We start from the raw sequence: 18,555 nt of genomic DNA on the forward strand, positions 1-18,555 counted from the left end.
AGAGAGAGAGAGACAGCGTGAGCAGGGGAGGGTCAGAGAGAGAGGGAGTCACAGACTGAAACAGGCTCCAGGCTCTGAGCTGGCAGCCAGCACAGAGCCCGACGCGGGGCTCGAACCCACGAACCGCGAGATCATGACCTAAGTGAAAGTCGGACGCTTAACCGACTAAGCCACCCAGGCGCCCCTTCTTCTACCCATTCTGATCTCCTGCCCACCACGTTTGCCTGGACCAGGTGTGTGCTGGCCGTCTGTGCAGCCATGAAGGACACATTGAGGATGTGAAGTCTGAGTATGAGAATCTTGCCTGTCATACTCCCAAGGCTCCTGGGCCATCGATTAGAAGGCCTGGGCGGGGGGCGGGGGGGGGAATCTCCAAGGGGCATCATATTTGGATGTCATGTTCTCTGTGGTCACCATGCAAGGCCCCCAGACCCAGCCTTTGGCTGCACACACTCAAGCCAGCCCCGTCTCTGATTCCTGGGCCTTCCACCTGCTTCATGAAGGCAGGCAAAGGGAGACAGCCCACAACTTGACCCTCTTCCTCCTTCAGCACCCCCTTGCTGGCTTTGGAGTACAGTCCGATTTTTCTAGGGTGTGTCCACATCATTTACGGGCTTTGAGGTGAAGGACAAAAGGAAGGGGATGGCATTCACAAGGCTGCACTGTTAGACATTGACAGTAACTTGCCCTTTCCAAGTTCTGGGAACTCTCTGGGGGGTGGGGAAGCGCTGAGGGATTTAATGACGATTAATGCCTGCTGAGTGTGGAGTACTATCCTAGGAGATTTACGTGAGTCACTCTTTACACCTCTTCATTCATTCCTTCCCTGGACAAACGCTTCTTGCCACCCTCCTGTGTGTCAGGCAAGGTGCTAGACCCTGAGATACAATGTTGAGTGCAACAGATAGGGCTCTGTTCTCCTGGAGCTTACAGCCTGGGGGACAGAGACATGAGTCAGATAACCCCACAAGTAGATGTAAATGTGCTGTTGCGAGAAAAGCAACAAAGATTTATTGTTCTGTGACAGCCTATTAATAGAGTTTGACTGGGATCAGAAAAGGCTTCCTTGAGGAAATAACAGTTGAACAGAAGACTGAAGGATGAGTGTAAGTTAAGTAGTCAAAGAGGAAAAAACTTCCCAGGGAGAGGCAGCAGAATGTGCAAAGGGCCTGTGGCAAGAAGGGCACAGTAAGTGGAGATGGAGAAAGGCTGTCATGGCTGGAGTTGAAGGTCGGGGGGGAACAATGGAAAGCCACTGAAGGGTTTGCAGCCAGGTTGGCGGTGTGTGACAGAAAGGAGCTGATCGAATTTGCAGGACGCAGAATGGATTGGAAGGGTAGAGTGGATGCTGGTCCAGTGAGGACTTGTCACCGTTCAGGCAGGAGATGGTTGGAGTCTAGCCTGATGCGTAGTGACAGAGGGAAAGACAGGCATGGATTATGCATATTTAGGAGGTAACCATCCACTTGACTTGGTGCTGGGGTGTGAATGGGGAGCGTGATGGGGAAGAGGAACGTCAAGGCTAATTTGATGTCTGCCTTGCCCAGAGGAACAAAGGGTTTGCTAGAATGTCTGGTCCATGAGGGCTGAGTCTGTCTGCTCACTGCTCTGTCCCCAGAGCCTGGTACCTAGTTGGTGTCTCTTGAATGACATTGTTGACAATTAATAAAGGGAACATGAAAAGAGGCCCAGGTTTGGAGAAGAAATTCATGAGTTCAGTTTTGTACAGGTTGAGTTTAAGGTGCCAAAAAGAATTGGCAAGTAGACATCAGAGTGAAGGGCTGAGCTAACAATACGAAGATGTGTGAGTCATTTATTATGACAGGTCGTAGCTGAAGCAAGGGCATGGATGACGTTCATTTGCTCTGAGCACTAAGTAAGCAAAACAAAGTCCCTGCCCTCATGGAGTTCATCAATTAAGGAAGAAAGGAAACTAGGGCAAGACGGAAATTAAGTAAGTAAATAATACATACACAAATAATTTTTATCTATAGCACTCACAACCACCTGACATTTTCTTGGTTAAAATACCTAAAGAGAGTTGAATAATCTGATCCTCCAAGAAAACACTTTGATCTAGAAATATTAATTTGTGGGCTCTGTGTGGAGGTGGAGGCATAAGAATTGCTGGAGTTGGGGTAGGATTGCTGTTAATAAATGAATTTATTTATTTTGAGAGAGAGAGAGAGCACAAGCAGGGGAAGGGCAGAGAGAGAGGGAGAGAGAATTCCAAAGAGGCTCCATGCCAGTGCGGAGCCGGTCGTGGGGCATAAACTCGTGGACCATGAGATCGTGACCTGAGCTGAAACCAGGAGTCTGTGGCTTAGCTGACTGAGCCACCCAGCCACCCCATGGATTGCTATTTAATATAGACTTGAAATCCTTACTCATTAGGTACCATTTGAGTAGAGATTTGAAGCAAAGAAGTAGCAAGCCATGTGGCTGTTTTAGAGCAGAGGGAACAGCAAGTGCAAAGGTCCTGAGGTGGGAACGTGCTTGACATGGTGGAAGAGGACCAGAGGCCCTGATGGCAGAAGCAGAGGTGGGGAGGAGTCAGCAAGCTATGCCCGGGGGAAGATCCCGCAAAGCTTCCTAGACCATTGTGAGAACTTCGCTTAACTCTGAGTGAGAAGAAAGCCAACAGAGGGTCCTGAGCGGAGCGGTGACATGCTCTGACTCACATTTTATGAGGATCCCTCTGGCTGCTGGGTTAAGAATGGATGGTGGAGGGGAAGAGAGAAGCGGGGAGGCCAGTTAGGAGGCTTGGGCCAAGATGCCGCTGGTGAGGAGCCGTCAGAACGGTGCTCTGTTTTGAGGGTGTGCCTGACAGGATGTGCTGAGGTCGTGGGAGGGAGATGAAGGTCAAGGAGGACATCGGGCCTTTGAGGATGGGAGTATGGAGGCCCCGTTTGCCGAGAGGAAGGCAGAGGGAGGGGCGGGTGGAGGGGAGCACCCGGCTTCTGCTTCAGACACCCTGAGCCCTGTACCACGGGAGACGCAGAGATTGGGAGAGGCAGTGCAGAGGGAGAAGGGAGGGGCCGGCCGGGACTGGACAGGAGGGGAAGGGATCTTGGGGAAAGCTGGCACGCGGCCAAGGGACGTGACTACTCGAGAAAAAGAGGGAGAGACCTGACTGGTAAACCGAGACCCGAAAACTCTGCACGGGCTGTGACACAGTGGGAGGCCTTGGACACCTTGTCAACAGCTGCTCAGAGAAGTATCAAGACCAGGGGCGCCCAGAGGGCTCAGCTGGTTAAGCATCTGACTCTTGATCTCAGCTCAGGTCTTGATCTCAGGGTCCTGAGGTCAAACCCCACTTCAGAAAGGAGGAAGTAGGAGACCAGACGCCCAGCGAGAGGGGCTAGTGGGGCATGTGGACTGTGCGTCCAGGCTGTCGGGGCAATTGTGCAAGCTGTTCCCATTTCATAGTTAAGAAACCAAGGCCCAACCCTCCTACACTGTTGGGGGGAATGTAAACTGGTGCGCCCCTCTGGAAAACAGTATGGAGGTTCCTTAAAAAATGAACAATAGAACTCCCCTAGGACCCAGCTCTAGCACTGCTAGGAATTTCCCCAAGGGACACAGGAGTGCTGATGCATAGGGGCACATTCACCCCAATGTTCATAGCGGCACTCTCCACAATAGCCAAAACATGGAAAGAGCCTAAGTGTCCATCAACAGACGAATGGATCAAGAACATGTGGTCTATCTATACCATGGAATACTCCATGGCAATGAGAAAGAATGAAATCTGGCCATGTGTAGCAACATGGATGGAACTTGAGGGTGTTATGCTGAGCGAAATAAGTCAGGCAGAGAAGGACAGATACCATATGTTTGCACGTATAGGTGGATTAGGAGGAACTTAACGGAGGACCATGGGGGAGAGGGAGGGAGGCAAACCATGAGAGACTCTTGAATGCTGAGGACAAACTGAGGGCTGATGGGGGTGTGGGGGAGGGGAAGGGGGGAGATGGGCATGGAGGAGGGCACTTGTGGGGATGAGCACCGGGTGTTATATGGAAACCAACTTGACAATAAACTATTTAAAAAAAAAAGAAAGAAAGAAACCGAGGCCCAGAGAGTTTACTTGCTCAGGGTCACGCAGCGAATAAGCAGTAAAGCTGGGATTTGAAATCAGTGCATTGAGGTCCCAGATCCCTTGATTTTTCCTTTCCATGGCCAGTATCTCAGTTCCTGGGAACTCAAAAGGACAAGAGGAGACAGAGAAGTACTGCAGAGGCGGAGGGGAGGTCTCTGGAAGAGAGCAGAGGTGGGGGCGACAGTGGGGGACGCCTGGACCAGCCGCCCTGTCCGGATGCGAGGCGGGGCAGGTGTTTGTTCTGGAGGCCGGCCGTCTCTGGCTGGCTTCCCGGGGCCACCCTGCACGCACGTTCCCGGCAGCCTGTGTCTGCAGTGCCCACGCGGTTTTGCAAATACTGGGCTTTTAAAAATGTCATTTCTCCCTAATCCTCATCCCCGCAATCCCCAAACACTCTCCAACAATTTGCATAGTTAGCGTTGTGTGGGCGAAAGAAGCGAGGGGGTCAAGCCGACGCTCATGTTGTAAGGCCTTCCCTTAAGTCTTGACTCCAGTTCGACAAAGATGCATTGTGCTGCGTGCGGCAATGTGCTGGGGTGGGGCGGGGGGAGCAAGATGAATAATTGCAGTTCATCCGTTAGACGGAGTTCAGTGCAGGCAGTGCAGACCCTCCTTCAGGAGAACAGCAATGTGAGGAGGCACTGTGTTCTGCTAACTGGGAAGGCAGTTCACAAAGCAGCCCACATAGTGGGATGGAGAGATTGGGGGGGGGGGGAGCGAAAGGGAGGGGGAAAGGAGAGAGATAACCTTGACCATGTATATGTTAAAATATTGACAGAGGCCAGCTCTGCAAGGTTGGATTACTGATGATTTAATGTTCTTCTCTGCATTCCCTTGATTTCCTGCCTTTCATAATCAAAATGGCAATAAATGGTATTTTGAAACAGAAGCGTGAGGCGTGATGGTGGTCCTCCGGGCATTTGTGACCTGCCAGGGGAGACCAGCGGCAGAGTAACGGGCCGGCTTTTTGTGGCCGCCTGTCTAGAATGGGTTTGCTCCGAGCTTGCCAACCCCTTCGCGTCCTGTCCCGTGGCTGCCGGCCATCTGGACCCCACTCTGTGCATCTTGTTAGGCTTCCTTCTAGAACTCACCCTCTCCCTGCATGAACTTGCAAGCTCCCGAGGCTTCTCTGGGTCTCCAGAGCCTGGCACTAAGCCTGGTCTGTTGCTCTGCTCATTGCTCTGGGAATTAACGGGCCATCCCCTTCTGTCCCTCACGCCCCATGTGTCCACAGCTACGACATGGACTGCCTCATTGAAGAAGCAGCCAAAATGGAGAAGATCAAGTTTCAGCACATCGTGTCCATCTATGGCGTGTGCAGGCAGCCCCTGGGCATTGTGATGGAGTTCATGGCCAACGGCTCCCTGGAGAAGATGCTGCCCACGCACAGCCTCTCCTGGCAGCTCAAGTTCCGCATCATCCATGAGACCAGCCTGGCCATGAACTTTCTCCACAGCATTAAGCCGCCTCTGCTCCACCTGGACCTCAAACCGGGCAACATCCTCCTAGATGGCAACATGCATGTCAAGGTAAAGGCCACGGTCAACCTCTCTGCTCCCTTTCCACTCCAGAGTCTCCTGCAGGTGAGCAAGATTATCTACCTGCTTGCCTCACCTGCTGAGAATTTTAAGTCTCCCTCATGGATAAATCCTGAAGGCAGATGGATGAGCAGTGGAGTTTGGTGCATGGCTCTGGGTATCAGGATGCCTGCAGCAACCCTCTTTGGCCCTCAGTCTTCTGTTTCTTCTGGGGGTAGAATATTCCCTTTCCCTCCCATTCTTTGCTGTGAGTGGAATGTGTGGAAATGAGATGATTCCTAAGCAAGGTTATAATGGCCTTCAGTCCCTAAAATGTGCCACCCTCTCTGCCCCAGGACCTTTGCACATTCTGTCCCTAGTGCCACGACCAGTGTTTCCCCTCCTCCCTTCTTTATTTAACACCCTGTGCTCATCTTTCAAATTTCCGCTTAAACAGAAGACTCCCTCCTCAGGGAATTTTCCCTGATGTACCCCAACAGGCCCCTGTTATGTATACCCTCATGGTACCTCTGTCTCTTCATAGTGCTAACCCCATGGTAAGTATATAGTCATTGTGAAACTGTTTCGTTAGTGACGATTCCTCCCTATTTGAGTGAGCACTTAGAGGAGTAATAGGCGTGAGGGTGTCAGCTCCCTTATCTGCTTCCTGATCCTCAGGATGCAGGTGGTTGGCACCCGGTGAATACGAATGAACCAATGGTTAGGAGCAGTCAGGGGATATATAGACGTGGTGTATATTCTTCCGGGCCCTTGTAAGTGGACGGACGGAAGCTTTCCAAAGACGGGAGCTTTACCCACAGTCCGTCTGGTTCATGGGCACGCCCGCTAAGTACTTGCTACGTGGCAGACAGAATTGTAAGTGCTCTTTGCACATGTCTCCATGTAATGCTCATCAGAGCACCGTCCGTTAAGCGTGCATGCTATTCCCAGTTCATAGATGAGGAAACCGAGGCTCTGAGAAGGAAAGTAACTTGTCTGAGGTCATCCAGGTCATACGTGGGAGAGGTGCCCGGGCCCTTAACCGCCCCCCCATCCTGGAAGCGTAGGCTACAGGAGGGGGAGAGATCAAGGCAGTTTCCTGGAGGCAAGACTGTGGCTTCCCCGCAGATTTCGGACTTCGGCCTGTCCAAGTGGATGGAACAGTCGACCCGGATGCAGTACATTGAGAGGTCAGCTCTACGGGGCACCCTCAGCTACATCCCCCCTGAGATGTTCTTGGAAAGTGACAGGGCCCCAGGACCCAAGTATGACGTGTACAGGTGAGAGGGGGCTGGGCCCTCTCTGGGGGGCGGGTAGCTGCTCCTCACCACGCCACCTGAGCCGTCCCCCAGGCCCCAGGGCATGACACGGCAAGGGGGCCGCTGGAGACGCCTTGCCGGGGAGCGTGCGGGGCCCGCCGCGTGGGGTGGCCGCGGTGTCTGGGAAGGTCACTCAGGGAGCACTGTGCCTTGTCTGCAGCTTTGGGATTGTCATCTGGGAGCTCCTCACTCAGAAGAAGCCGTATTCAGGTAGCAGGTGGTGCTGGATGGGCGGGGGGAGGGGAGGGGCTGGGAGGGGCCGAGGGCTCTCGGGGGAGGGCAGGCAGCAGCTTGGGGCTTCTGGATTCCCGTTCCTACCCTCCTGCCTTCCTCTCCTGCCTTCCGAAGCTCGCGTAACCATACAGGAAGGGCACACGTCAGCCCAGACCACGCTTCTGGCTCTAATTCCTTTGCTTCCAAAGTATTCTTTTCTGTCTCTCCTGCCGCCACCCTGACACCTAACGCCAGGTCCATAGACTGTCAGGAAACCCGGGCGAGCTCACAGTGTTGAAAGCCAAAGCCTGGAACCAGTCCCCTGGGCAGCAGAGGCCTGCAGTGCGTGGTCCTGTCCCGTCTCGGCCTGGGAGGCGGCCGCGGCCGGACCAGAGACCCGGCAGCTCAGATCGGAACCTCAAGTTGGCCTGCAACCTAGCTTTGACGCACGGTGCATTTATGTTGCTCTTGCTGTGTGCACTACTCTGTGGGAATCACCCCCCCCCCCGCCCCCCTGCACGGCCACCCCGGCCCCGCCTCCCGGCCTGCGCACAGCCTGGCTTCCCCTCGCAGGCTTCCACATGGTGACCATTGTCGTGCGAGTGGCTGCGGGCATGCGGCCGTCTCTGCAGTCCGTCTCTGATACGTGGCCGGGTGAGGCCCAGCAGATGGTGAGCCTGATGAGGCGCTGTTGGGACCAGGACCCCAAGAAGAGGCCCTGCTTTCCAGGTTCTCATCCAGCCCGAGCCGCTCGAGGGCCTGGGGAGCTGAGCAGGGCTGGAGCGTGAGGCACACCCAGGGCCAGGGTGGAGGGGGCGGGAGGCGAGGTGGCCGGGGCCTGGGCCCCCCCAGGGCACAGTCTGCATCAGGTGCTGGGATGGAGGAGGCCGGGGGCGCGGAGGGGGCTGAAGATGGCGCGCGAGTCTCTGGGTGTCTGTCTGTGCGCCCCCGTGGGAGGTAGGGTAGAGAAAACCCAGGCGGAGGGCTCGGGTCTCGCTGTGCTGCTTCCGAGTTCGCTGGTGAGCCTGGTCCTTCCAGACCATGAGATCACGTGCCCGGATGGGCCTTGAGGACACCCCCAACTTCGGCAACCATGCAAACACACACATGTGTAACTGTGAGCAACTTAGGCATCACCGGGTCCTCCCCCTCGTCTTACGGAAGAGGCCTGACCCTCAGAGGCCAGTGACGTGCTAAGGGCCGGGCTTTGCCACCTCCTGGGCACACGTGTGCATGTGCAGGAGTGGTTTGCAGGGGGTGGTGCACCGGGACTGTTGGGGTGTCTAAAACGGGGAAGGGGCCTCCGGCCAGCCCGTGGTCCTTCTATCCCCCCCTCGTGGCGCAGACATCACAGTGGAGACGGACGTCTTACTGCTCCTGCTGCAGAGCCCCGTGGCGGAGCCGGAGAGCGAGGCCCTGGCCCGGAAGGTGTCCTGCAAGCCATCTCTGCCCCGGCCCAGGGAGGTGAGCGCGGCCGGCCGGCGCGTCCCCCGCAGGCCCCGGGATGCGTGCACCGGAGCACAGGGGTGGAGACCCGGCCCACGCTGCTGGCCACGCCAGGCGGCCCACGTGGGGACAGCCTTTCCTGGCTTGCACAGTGTAGCCATAGCCCCCGAGGAGGGCGCTCAGTCTCTCACGTGCCCGGGATTATCAGGGCCCCGCCTGCGGGCGGTTCCATCGCAGGCCTCAGCGTCCTCACTCTGTTCTCCTGTCCCTTCCCTAGCGTGGGGGCGGCCGGAGAGAGGGGAGGCGTGGAGGGGGGCACAGACCGGCACCTGCCCGCCGCTCTCAGCTGCCCCCCTGTCTTCCGATTCCCTCCCTCCAGGTCAGTGAAGAGGTCAGCCAGGAGCTAACAGACAGCGGTGAGTCCGGAGTGCGGCAGCTGGGCCCAGAGGATGCACACCCTCTCCCCATCTCCCCTGCCCCCGACCGACTGTCACAAATCAGGGGTTCCTGTGTCCCTCTCCTGGCACCGGGCTCCATCTTCCAGAAACGCTCCTGCCCCCAGGGGTCAGGCTGTGAGCCCTTCAGGTCTGTGTTCTTACAAGGCCAGACTCATTTCCTGGCTTCGGACGCAGAACACTGGCTCAACCCTGGCTTGGGTTAGAATTCGCTGGGGACTGAGATCCTGATGCCTGGGCCACCTACATGCATTAAACCAGAACCTCGGGTGTGGGGGGCGGTGGGAAGGGATTTTGTTATTGTTATCGTTGTTTGTTTGTTTTGGAAACTATTGCTTAAAGTTTATTTATTTTTTTTGAGAGAGAGAGAGAGAGAGAGAGAGGGGCAGAGAGAGGGAGAGTAAGCAGAAGACGGGTAGGGAGAGAGAGAGGGAGAGAGAATCCCAAGCAGGCTCCACGCTGTCAGCACACAGCCCCACTCGGGGCTCGATCCCACGGACTGTGCGATCATGACGTGAGCTGAAATCAAGAGTCGGATGCTTAACCGACTGAGCCCCCCGGGCGCCCCCGAAATTGTTGCTTTTAATCCCAATACGCTCTGGGTAGAGCAGGAGGAAGCCATAGTGGCTTCAGCAGGAGTTGAGGTCACAGAGCCTGTTTTCGACTTGCACTGACTTGCTTTGTGCCAAGCCCTCCTCTGGAAGTTCTTACCCACCCCCGCACTGTCCCCACAATGGCACTTTGGGTCCCCTTTAGGGATCGGGATCTGGAGGCCCAAGGTGGCAGGGAATTGGCAAAAGTCAGGGGATGCTAAGGGTGGACCCGGGGTCTGTGCCCAGGCCTCTCTCTGCCCCGTCCTCACAGGAAGGCCGGCCCAGAGCCTGTTCTCTAGGCCGCCGGAGGCCGTGTAGGGATCTGTGAGAGCAGGAAAGACTGCCCTCCTCCCTCCCTCCCGGAGTCTCTGTGCTCCGCCCGGGTCGGAGGTCCGTTTTGCAGCCCCTCTTCCTCCCGGCAGACTCTGGAGGCTACCCGGAGCGGGTCCTGCAGCTCTCGGACGGCGAGGACCCCGTCCCCAGCGGCGAGGAGCCCTGCACATCCGAGAACAAAGTCTCTCCCCTCCACTTCCTGGTGGTGCAGGGCAGCGTGGAGCGGGTGAGGCTGCTGCTGGCCCACGAGGTCGACGTGGACTGCCAGACGGCCTGCGGCTACACGCCGCTCCTCATCGCCACCCAGGACCGGCAGCCCGAGCTCTGCGCCCTGCTCCTGGACCACGGGGCCGACGCCAACCTGGCCGACGAAGACGGCTGGGCCCCGCTGCACTTCGCGGCCCAGAACGGAGACGACCGCACCGCCCGCCTGCTCCTGGACCACGGCGCCCGCGTGGACGCCCAGGAGCATGAGGGCTGGACCCCGCTGCACCTGGCGGCGCAGAACAACTTTGAGAACGTGGCGCGGCTGCTGGTCTCCCGCCAGGCCGACCCCAACCTGCACGAGGCCGAGGGCAAGACCGCTCTCCACGTGGCCGCCCACTTCGGCCACGTCAGCCTGGTCAAGCTGCTGGCGGGCCAGGGGGCCGAGCTGGACGCACGGCAGCGGAACCTGAGGACGCCGCTGCACCTGGCCGTGGAGCGAGGCAAAGTGAGGGCCATCCAGCACCTGCTGAAGAGCGGGGCGGCCCCTGATGCCCTTGACCGGAGCGGCTACAGCCCACTGCACCTGGCGGCCGCCAGGGGGAAGTACCTTATCTGCAAGATGCTCCTCAGGTACGGGGCCAGCCTCCAGCTGCCCACGCGGCAGGGCTGGACACCGCTCCATCTCGCAGCCTACAAAGGCCACTTGGAGGTCATCCACCTGCTGGCGGAGAGCCACGCAGACCTGGGGGCTCCTGGGGACATGAAGTGGACGCCCCTGCACCTGGCTGCCCGCCACGGGGAGGAGGTGGTGGTGTCGGAGCTGCTGCGGTGTGGGGCCGACCCCAACGCCACCGAGCAGTCGGGCTGGACGCCCCTGCACCTGGCCGTCCATCGGGGTGCCTTCCTGAGCATCATCCACCTCCTGGAGCACCACGCCGACGTCCACGCCCGCAACAAGGTGGGCTGGACCCCCGCCCACCTGGCCGCCCTCAAGGGCAACACGGCCATCCTCAAAGTGCTGGTCAAAGCCGGCGCCCAGCTGGACGTCCGGGACGGGGTGGGCTGCACACCCCTGCAGCTGGCCCTCCGGAACCAAAAGCAGAACATCGCTGCCTTCCTGGAGGGCAAGGAGCCCCCACTGGCCGTTCTGGGCGGTGCTGAGCCTGGAGCCCAGGCGAGAATGTAGGCAACCCGGGGCCTCCTCACCCGTGAGAAGAGGGGTCAGTGGAGGCGAAGCTGGCCTTCTGGCATGGTCCCTTCCCTGTGCTTGCCACCTGCTCCCGAGGCCTTGAGAGGACACAGGAGGAGCCTGGTGTCCCCCCAGAGGGAAAGGAGGTACACTGAGGTCGCAGCCGGGGGTGGGGCCCCGGCCTCCTGTTCCCCCTCCCGAACCTGGACTCAAGCCCCCGGAGTGAGTTCCCTCTTCCTTCCCCAGACTCCTGCCACCTTGCGCCACTTGCCCCTGAGCTCCCAGGGGCCCCTGCGTCCCCGGAACCCTCTCTGACGGCGAAGGGATGCACGGAGAAGAGGGACATGCTCCCTCCTGGCTAGAATCTGTGTACTTGGCCTGTATCTCCAGCAAGGCCAGGACAGTCAGGCACGTGCTTTTCGAAAGGGGCCGCAGCTAAAAGTTGGGAGGAAGTTTCAGCCTACTCTGTAACGCCCCAGCCAGCCCTGTTGCCACACAGACCACACCTTCCTGGTGGCCCTGGTTCCGGCGCCTGGGTCGCTCCCACGTGGTCTCAGCCCCAGTGATCCTCTGGGGGTCCCCAGCCTCCTCTGCTTCCCCTTCGTTCCTGTCTACTTATAGGACCAGGTTTCAAACCCTCAAGTCCATACAACTGTGGATCTGAGTCTCCCCTTTGGAGAGGGGCTGCCCGGGGAGCCAATAGTATGAGTATGGGATGTGGGGTGTGGTGTGAGTCGACCCAATGGGGGAAGGCCGGGGGCAGAAGTGTGGAGTTGGAGGAGGTGGTGACGGTGAGGGGTGGGTTATCGGGGCAGGGACTTCCCTCCCAGCCGCAGCGGCTCAGGCTCAGACAGCCGTCCCCTGTGCCCACACCCTGGCTGCCCGTGTGCTGGCCTGGCCGCCCTACAGTTGTGGGGCAGGTCGGGGCAGAGCTGGGGCTGCTCACAACACCCTTGTGTTGACCGGGCCCAGCCTCTGCTTTCTCTCTGGCTCTGCCAGGAATGGCCGACCTCCGGGAGGTGGGGGGATTTGAGTGGGGAAGAACGGGTGCCCTGAGGTCGTGTCCTGCTCCTCTCCACCTCTCCACGCTGCTGAATCAGCCCCTCCAAATTTGACTTAAGGAATCTTCTGCCCCAACCGCTGGCCGGCCCCAACCCCCAGCCCCTGGGCAGGCCTCCTCTGTGGGTGGTCTTGTGGAGCCACCAGTCAGCAGCCCCCTGTCAGCGCAGGGGGAGAGGCAGAGCAGAGGAGACCTCTTACCCACATACAGGCTGGCAGTGCTGTGCCTCTGGGCTGTGACGCCCACGTCCTGGGCCCTAGATGCTTCACCCCATCACGTCCCAGCCTACGGCTGCCGCGGAGAGCCCTGGGAGTACCACGGAGCCGGGATGTGCCCCGGACCAGTAGCTATACATCAAGCCTACTCGTGAGAACCTCCTGGGTGCAGTGTGTGGGGGTGGGAGGGCGATTTAAACACGGGCCCTACCCTTGGCCGGTTAAACAAGAAATCTCCTGGGTTACGCTGGAGAGCAGCCAGGGCTGAGAACAACCACCAGGGGGCGTCTCATTTCTCCCTGTGCCCAGTAACCCGCAGGCAGCCCCCTGGTGGTGGGGCGGTGGGCTTTTCTGGACTCGGTGGAGTGGGGGCCCCTGAGGACTACGGGAGGCATCACTCGGAAGGCTGCTTCGTCTTCCTACTCCCTGCTCGGCTGCCCCGTCCATTCTTGTTCTTCTGGAGGCTGAGCCTTAGGCAAGACTTGTAGCTTCGTGCCCCCTGGGAGTTCTCTTTCCCAGAACAGGCCAGAGCAGGAAGGGGGAAGGGGAGAGGGCTCTATGCTGTTTGCCTTCCTTGTGCACCGAGGTCTGTGTGGCTCCCACGCTGGGATTCTGCAGGAGCCAGAGAAGGGGGGTGGGGCTACCTGTTCAAAACCAGGTGCGCTCAGATCGCTGCCTGGGAATGGCCGGGAGTGAGGCACAGGGCCCAGCAGAGTCGGGGCTCACCTGTTGGACAGAACTTGAAAGACGTCGAAGAAAGGAGTTAGAACAGATAAGTGACGCCTTTGCACCCGCTGTCCTATAACGGCAGGGATCCTGTGGACATGCGGTCAGGACCAGCCCTGGGAGTCATGCCGTCTCACCAACCTCATGGTCCCGGGGTCCAGGCTGAGATTCACAGACCCCGGCTTGCTCTCCTCCCTTCCTCCAGGAGTTAACGGAGGTGGCGGGTTCAGGCCAGCTCTGGCCAGCAGCCCTCACGTTGCCTATTAGCACCTGCTCGCTTTTCAAGTCAACCCAAGCCAGACACATCACACAGTGTCTACGGTGGGTCCCACTGCCACATGGCTGCCTTCTAGAAGTTTCTGTGGGATGTCTAGAATTGGGTTTTAGTGAGGCCCTTGAAATTCCCAAGGAGAGCATCTCCAGTTGGATTTCAAGTCCTGTTTAGGGGAGTTTGGGGGGTGGCCGAGGACTGGAAGTCCCTAGTTCCTGGGCATCTCTGTGGAGGTCCTTACAGACCCCTTAAAGCCCCAAAGTAGACATTCCCTCCCCTTCACGAGTCCATTCATCTCTCTCTCTCCCCATGTTAGGGTTAAAGGTGCCCTGGGAGTCCTTCTAGACCAGCGCATCCGGGAGGCTGGAAACCTGTATCTGCAACCAGTCGGTAGGATAGCTCCTGCCCCACCACACACATACACACACACACACACACACACACACACACACACACACACACACACACACACACACTGTGCTACCGAGTGTTGAAATGTGGCCAGTGCAGCCAGGGGACCAAATGTTTGATTTCAATAAACTTAAGTAGCCCCACACGTGACTAGTGGACAACACAGTCTATAATCTGGCTCTGTCCGTCATCCAGTCAGTTCCCAAGCTGAGTGGGTCAGTCAAGAAGGGGTTTCCGGAAGGCATGTATGTAGAAGGACCCAGCAGAGATGGGGTAGGGCCTGGACGAGGTGGAAGGAGCCAGGGGTCCCAGAGGCTGGGGAATGTGACCGAGCAAGCGAGCCAGGGGTGCAGACAGCCCACGAGCAGACAGGGTGGGGAGACTCTGATGCCCACCCTGATTCTGGAGCTTGGACCTTGGGGCAGCTGGGAGCTGCTGTCCCTTTCTGAGCAGAAGAATAAGATCACAATGAACTGTGCATTCAAAAGCTCTCCTGGGGCCAAGAAGACCGTGTTTGTTGCTGGGCCCGCTCAGGACAATGCGGGGCAGAGCATGCTGGACCTTAGCTGCCCATGCCCGGAGTGGTACCACCTCCCTCCTCGCCTGACCTCCATCCCTCATTCACCTGCCGCATCTCTGCCCGAGGCAGCAGGGAGGCTCCGGGTCCTGGGACAGAAGTCCGGGGTGGAGGCAAGTGGCACAGTGGCCGTGTGGCACTTCCTGTGGATCTGGAGCTGCCTTAGCACCAACCAGGAGTGAAAGGCCTCTCCGAATGCCACCAGGTGGGGCTTCAGCCCAGCAGCGCCCACCCTGCTTCATTCAACAAGTAGCAGAGCTAGGGTGGGAGAGAGGTGGGAAGCTGTCCTTCCCAGGTACCTTCTTCTCCCTGCACCGCTTTAGCCCCCCAACGCCGAGGTGGGAGCCCCCCCTTCCAGAGATGGTCTGCCCTGTCCCTGCCAGCTTCTCGCTCTCCCAGACTCCCCAGAATGAAGGCCGGGGGCACCGGGTTGGCTCAGAGGAGACTCGGGCACATGCATGAGCAGACGCTGACCTGCAGCCCCTCTAAAAGCAACTCGCCTGGGGCACCTGGGGGGCTCAGTCGGTTAAGCGTCTGACTCTTGATTCCAGCTCAGGTCATGATCTCACCGTCATGAGACTGAGCCGCATGCTGGGTTCTGGGCTGAGCGTGGGGATTCTCTCCCTCCCTCAAAATAAATAAATACACATTTAAAAAAACAAAGATTTTAAGAAGTAAATAAAAATAAAAATAAAATAGCTCTGCAGCCCAAATGGCTACCAGGCAGTCCACAGGCACCAGAGGACAAGCTCCTAAAAGACCGGGGCCCAGATGCTTTTTCTCTCCCTCTCTCCCCACCTTTTTACAAATCGTCGCACCACTCGAGCCTCCTGAAGCTTTGCTCGGTGCTGGTGGGGAAACGGGCCGAATGGACAGGGTGAGACGGAGGCTTGGAGCCCTGGATTCAAAGGCCAGCCTGTCATCTAGGCAGTCAGTCTCTCGAAAGCGAGGCGGCCTAATGGGGTCCCCCGGATGGGTGCCCAGGGCTACATGGAGGACTGGATCACATGGCCCCTGCATGGGATGGGGGCTCGTGGCCACAGACGTAGCCTGGGTCCTGGGACCCAGGAGGGCAGGGAGGCAGTGGGGCACGGGCTGGGCCAGGCGGCTCCTGGGATGGATGCTGTGGGGAGGGGTCCCGGGCAGAGGATGGACACACTGCCCCCAAGGCAGGCTGGTCGTCAGCGTCCCTGATTGCAGATGACCACCTGCCCCTGTGCTGAGCCCACCGGGGACACAGGACAGGCAGTCACTTCTTTTGAGGGCCTCCCGCCCCGCCATTCAGGCAGGGCTCCGTGCCCTCAGTCTTCCTGCCCTCACCAGGGATGCTGCGCCCCACGTCATTGTCATCTACGGGACCCGTGTCTCCACACCCGGCCAGGGCTCTGTCGTGGGCGACGCGCAGCTCTGACCGCTGTTGTGTGACTGTGGGCCTCAGACTCACACTTGCGGGACACGGACAGGGGTCACATCCACCTTTCTCCTGCTGCACACCTAGCCCCTCGCTCAGGGCCCCGAGCACAGTGGTTGTCGAGAAAGATCCGGGAGGTCGCACGGGCTGGTTTCTCTTGCACTACTGGCCTCCCAGTTTCCAGGACATCTCCCCAGCCGGGGGTCGTCCGGGACTCTTCCGGAACCCACTAGGGGAGAGTAAGGGGGGGTGTCTGAAGCTTTGAAGACTTGCAGTCACATAGGGACATCTGATGGGACACATATGCAAAGCGCCCGGCTGTGCCTGACCCGGTGCTGGGGGTGGGGGCTGTCAGACCCCACCTGCTGTAAAGGCAGACAAACGACCCTTTGGTTGAAAGCCATGCTTTGGAGAAAGACAGGCACAGAGACAGAAGCCCAGGGAAGGAGAGGAGAAGAATCAGAGCGCTGCGGCGGCAGTCAGGGCCTCCTGGGAGGGGAGCAGAGCCTGGCCGCCCCCTTCCACCTCGAGTTCGAGTTCGAGTTCTCTCGGGTACCCCCCCACGCCCATTCCTCTGTCCCGGGAGAGCTGAGGGGGGAGGGGGCGGAGCCGGCCCTCCCCCTGCCCACTCCAGCTGTCAATCTGCTGTCTGGAAGAAAGACTTGAAGCTTCTGACAGCTGTGGGCAACTTTCCCCGCCCCACCCCCCGCCCCTGCCTGCCCTGTTGCCCTCCGCCGCCATGACACCCTTCCCAGGCTGCTGGGGGCTGGGCTCCCTCCCTCCCTTCCTCCCCCCTTCCTCCCTCCCTTCCTCTCCCCTTCCTCCCTCCCTCCCTCCCCCCTTCCTCCCTCCCTCCCTCCTTCCTTCCCTCCCTCATCCCTCCCTCCCTCTTTCCTCCATCCCTCCCCACTTCTCCCTCCCTTCCTCCCCCTCCCCTCCCCCTTCCTCCCCCTTCCTTCCCTCCTTCCTTCCTTCCCTCCCTCCCTTCCTTCCTCTATCCCTCCCTCCCTCCCTCCTTCCTTCCTCTCTTTTACTCTCTCCGCTCTGTGTCATCTCTTCCAATTCCCACAGCTGAGAAACCTGCATGACCTTATCAGGTTCCTAAAGATGAGATGAGCTTTTAAGCTTTTGAGATCATCCAGGGCAAGGTCTTGCACAGGCCGAGTGTGTGTGGTGTGTCTGTGCACACCTGTGTGTGCATCAGCGGCAGAGACGTTTCTGGGGTCTCTCACCCCACTGAGGGTCTGACGCCTTCCCCAGGAGGTGGTCACTGGGTTCCTGACACCCTCTGAGCTGGACTAGGGGCCCGTTTTGCCCAGCTTCCAGGCCCCGGCTGCTCCTGGGGACAGAAGCCTCTCCTGGGGCTTAGCAGGTTCAGGGAGAAGATCAAAGTCCATAATTAAGTGTTCAGGGCAAGTTAAGTGCTCCAAAGTTTGGTGCTAAAAATATTGTATTTAGCATGCAAATTATGCCCTGACAGCTCCCCAGAGCCTGAGCTCGTGGGTGCCAGCACCCTGTTTGTCATCATCGCTGTTATTCTCACGGTAGTAAGAATATTCCTCTCTTACCAGGTCGATTTATTATTTCACTTCATTTCTTAAAGCCAGATTTCTGCTTTCAGGGCAGTGCCAACTTGTGGCTCCACAAATTTGGAGCTGCGACTGGGCTGGAGGCCAAGAGGAGGGGGTTCCACCTGGGCCGTGTCACGCAGGGCGTCCCTGCCTCCCCGACCTGCCGCAGAGGAAGGGGGTCCTGACGCGAGCCAGAAGTCAGGGCCAGGGGCTGACACAGACTCCGACGCAGCCGGCCCCTCGAAGGGCTCCTTTTCCTCGGAGCCTTCTCTGCCGTGGTGGGTCCCGAGAGCTGAGGTGCTTCGGAGGGGCCGGGACCTGGAGAGGAGGAGGTGGGAAGCGGAGACAAGCCGGCCTTCCTACCAGAGGGATCGGGGATCCCCACTGGGAACACTCCCCTGTCCGATCTTGGTTGGCAGTTGAGGCTCGGGGCCGGCGAGGAGCGGGGCTGAGAGCGTCCCAGGCTCCTGGGCGAGAAGGGACGGGGTGGGGGAAACGCGGGCACACACATCCTCTCCTCGGTCCTCTTGGAGGAGCTCCCCCCCCCCGTCGTCCCCCCGGGGGCTGTGGTCAGGGCCACCTGTTTCCGGGAGGGGGCTGCGGAAGGCTCCCCCCACTCTGATCCCAGCAAGACGAAGTTTGGTGCTGGTCCCTTCCGCCCAAGGGGCCTCGCGGATGACTCTCGTCAAAGTTTTATTAGTTTGGAGCATGTGTAGTGATGTTACAGAGTCTGGGGCCCAGGGACCCCCGCCAAGCTGCAGCCTCCCTCCCCGCTCAGGGCAGGGCCAGCCCAGGCCAGGTGGCACCCAGCAGCCCCTGCGCCTCGGGCTCCTCTGAGGCGGAGACAGCGGAAAGGAGAGGGGGCGGGAGAGAGAAGAGTCTAGAGGTAAAGGGGAGTGGTGTGGCGGCAGAGTGTGGCAGGAGGCAGCCCCCCCTCCC

The 18,555-nt window shown here is 58.8% G+C and overlaps 1 protein-coding gene across 1 annotated transcript in view; it reads left to right on the forward strand.

Annotated features, from left to right (window-relative positions):
• ANKK1 (ankyrin repeat and kinase domain containing 1) overlaps nt 1-11,884 on the forward strand; it is a 12,960-nt gene extending 1,076 nt beyond the window's left edge. The window contains exons 2-8 of the mRNA XM_039229118.1: nt 5,337-5,631; nt 6,748-6,899; nt 7,099-7,148; nt 7,725-7,880; nt 8,497-8,615; nt 8,977-9,013; nt 10,068-11,884. Coding sequence (XP_039085049.1) covers nt 5,337-5,631; nt 6,748-6,899; nt 7,099-7,148; nt 7,725-7,880; nt 8,497-8,615; nt 8,977-9,013; nt 10,068-11,371 — 2,113 coding nt within the window. The 3' untranslated portion in view covers nt 11,372-11,884. The remainder of the gene's footprint in view (nt 1-5,336; nt 5,632-6,747; nt 6,900-7,098; nt 7,149-7,724; nt 7,881-8,496; nt 8,616-8,976; nt 9,014-10,067) is intronic.
• The last annotated feature ends 6,671 nt before the right edge of the window (nt 11,885-18,555 follow it).

Source organism: Hyaena hyaena, unplaced genomic scaffold, assembly GCF_003009895.1.
Source record: "Hyaena hyaena isolate Hyena2069 unplaced genomic scaffold, ASM300989v1 scaffold_36, whole genome shotgun sequence".
NCBI classification, from domain to species: domain Eukaryota; kingdom Metazoa; phylum Chordata; class Mammalia; order Carnivora; family Hyaenidae; genus Hyaena; species Hyaena hyaena.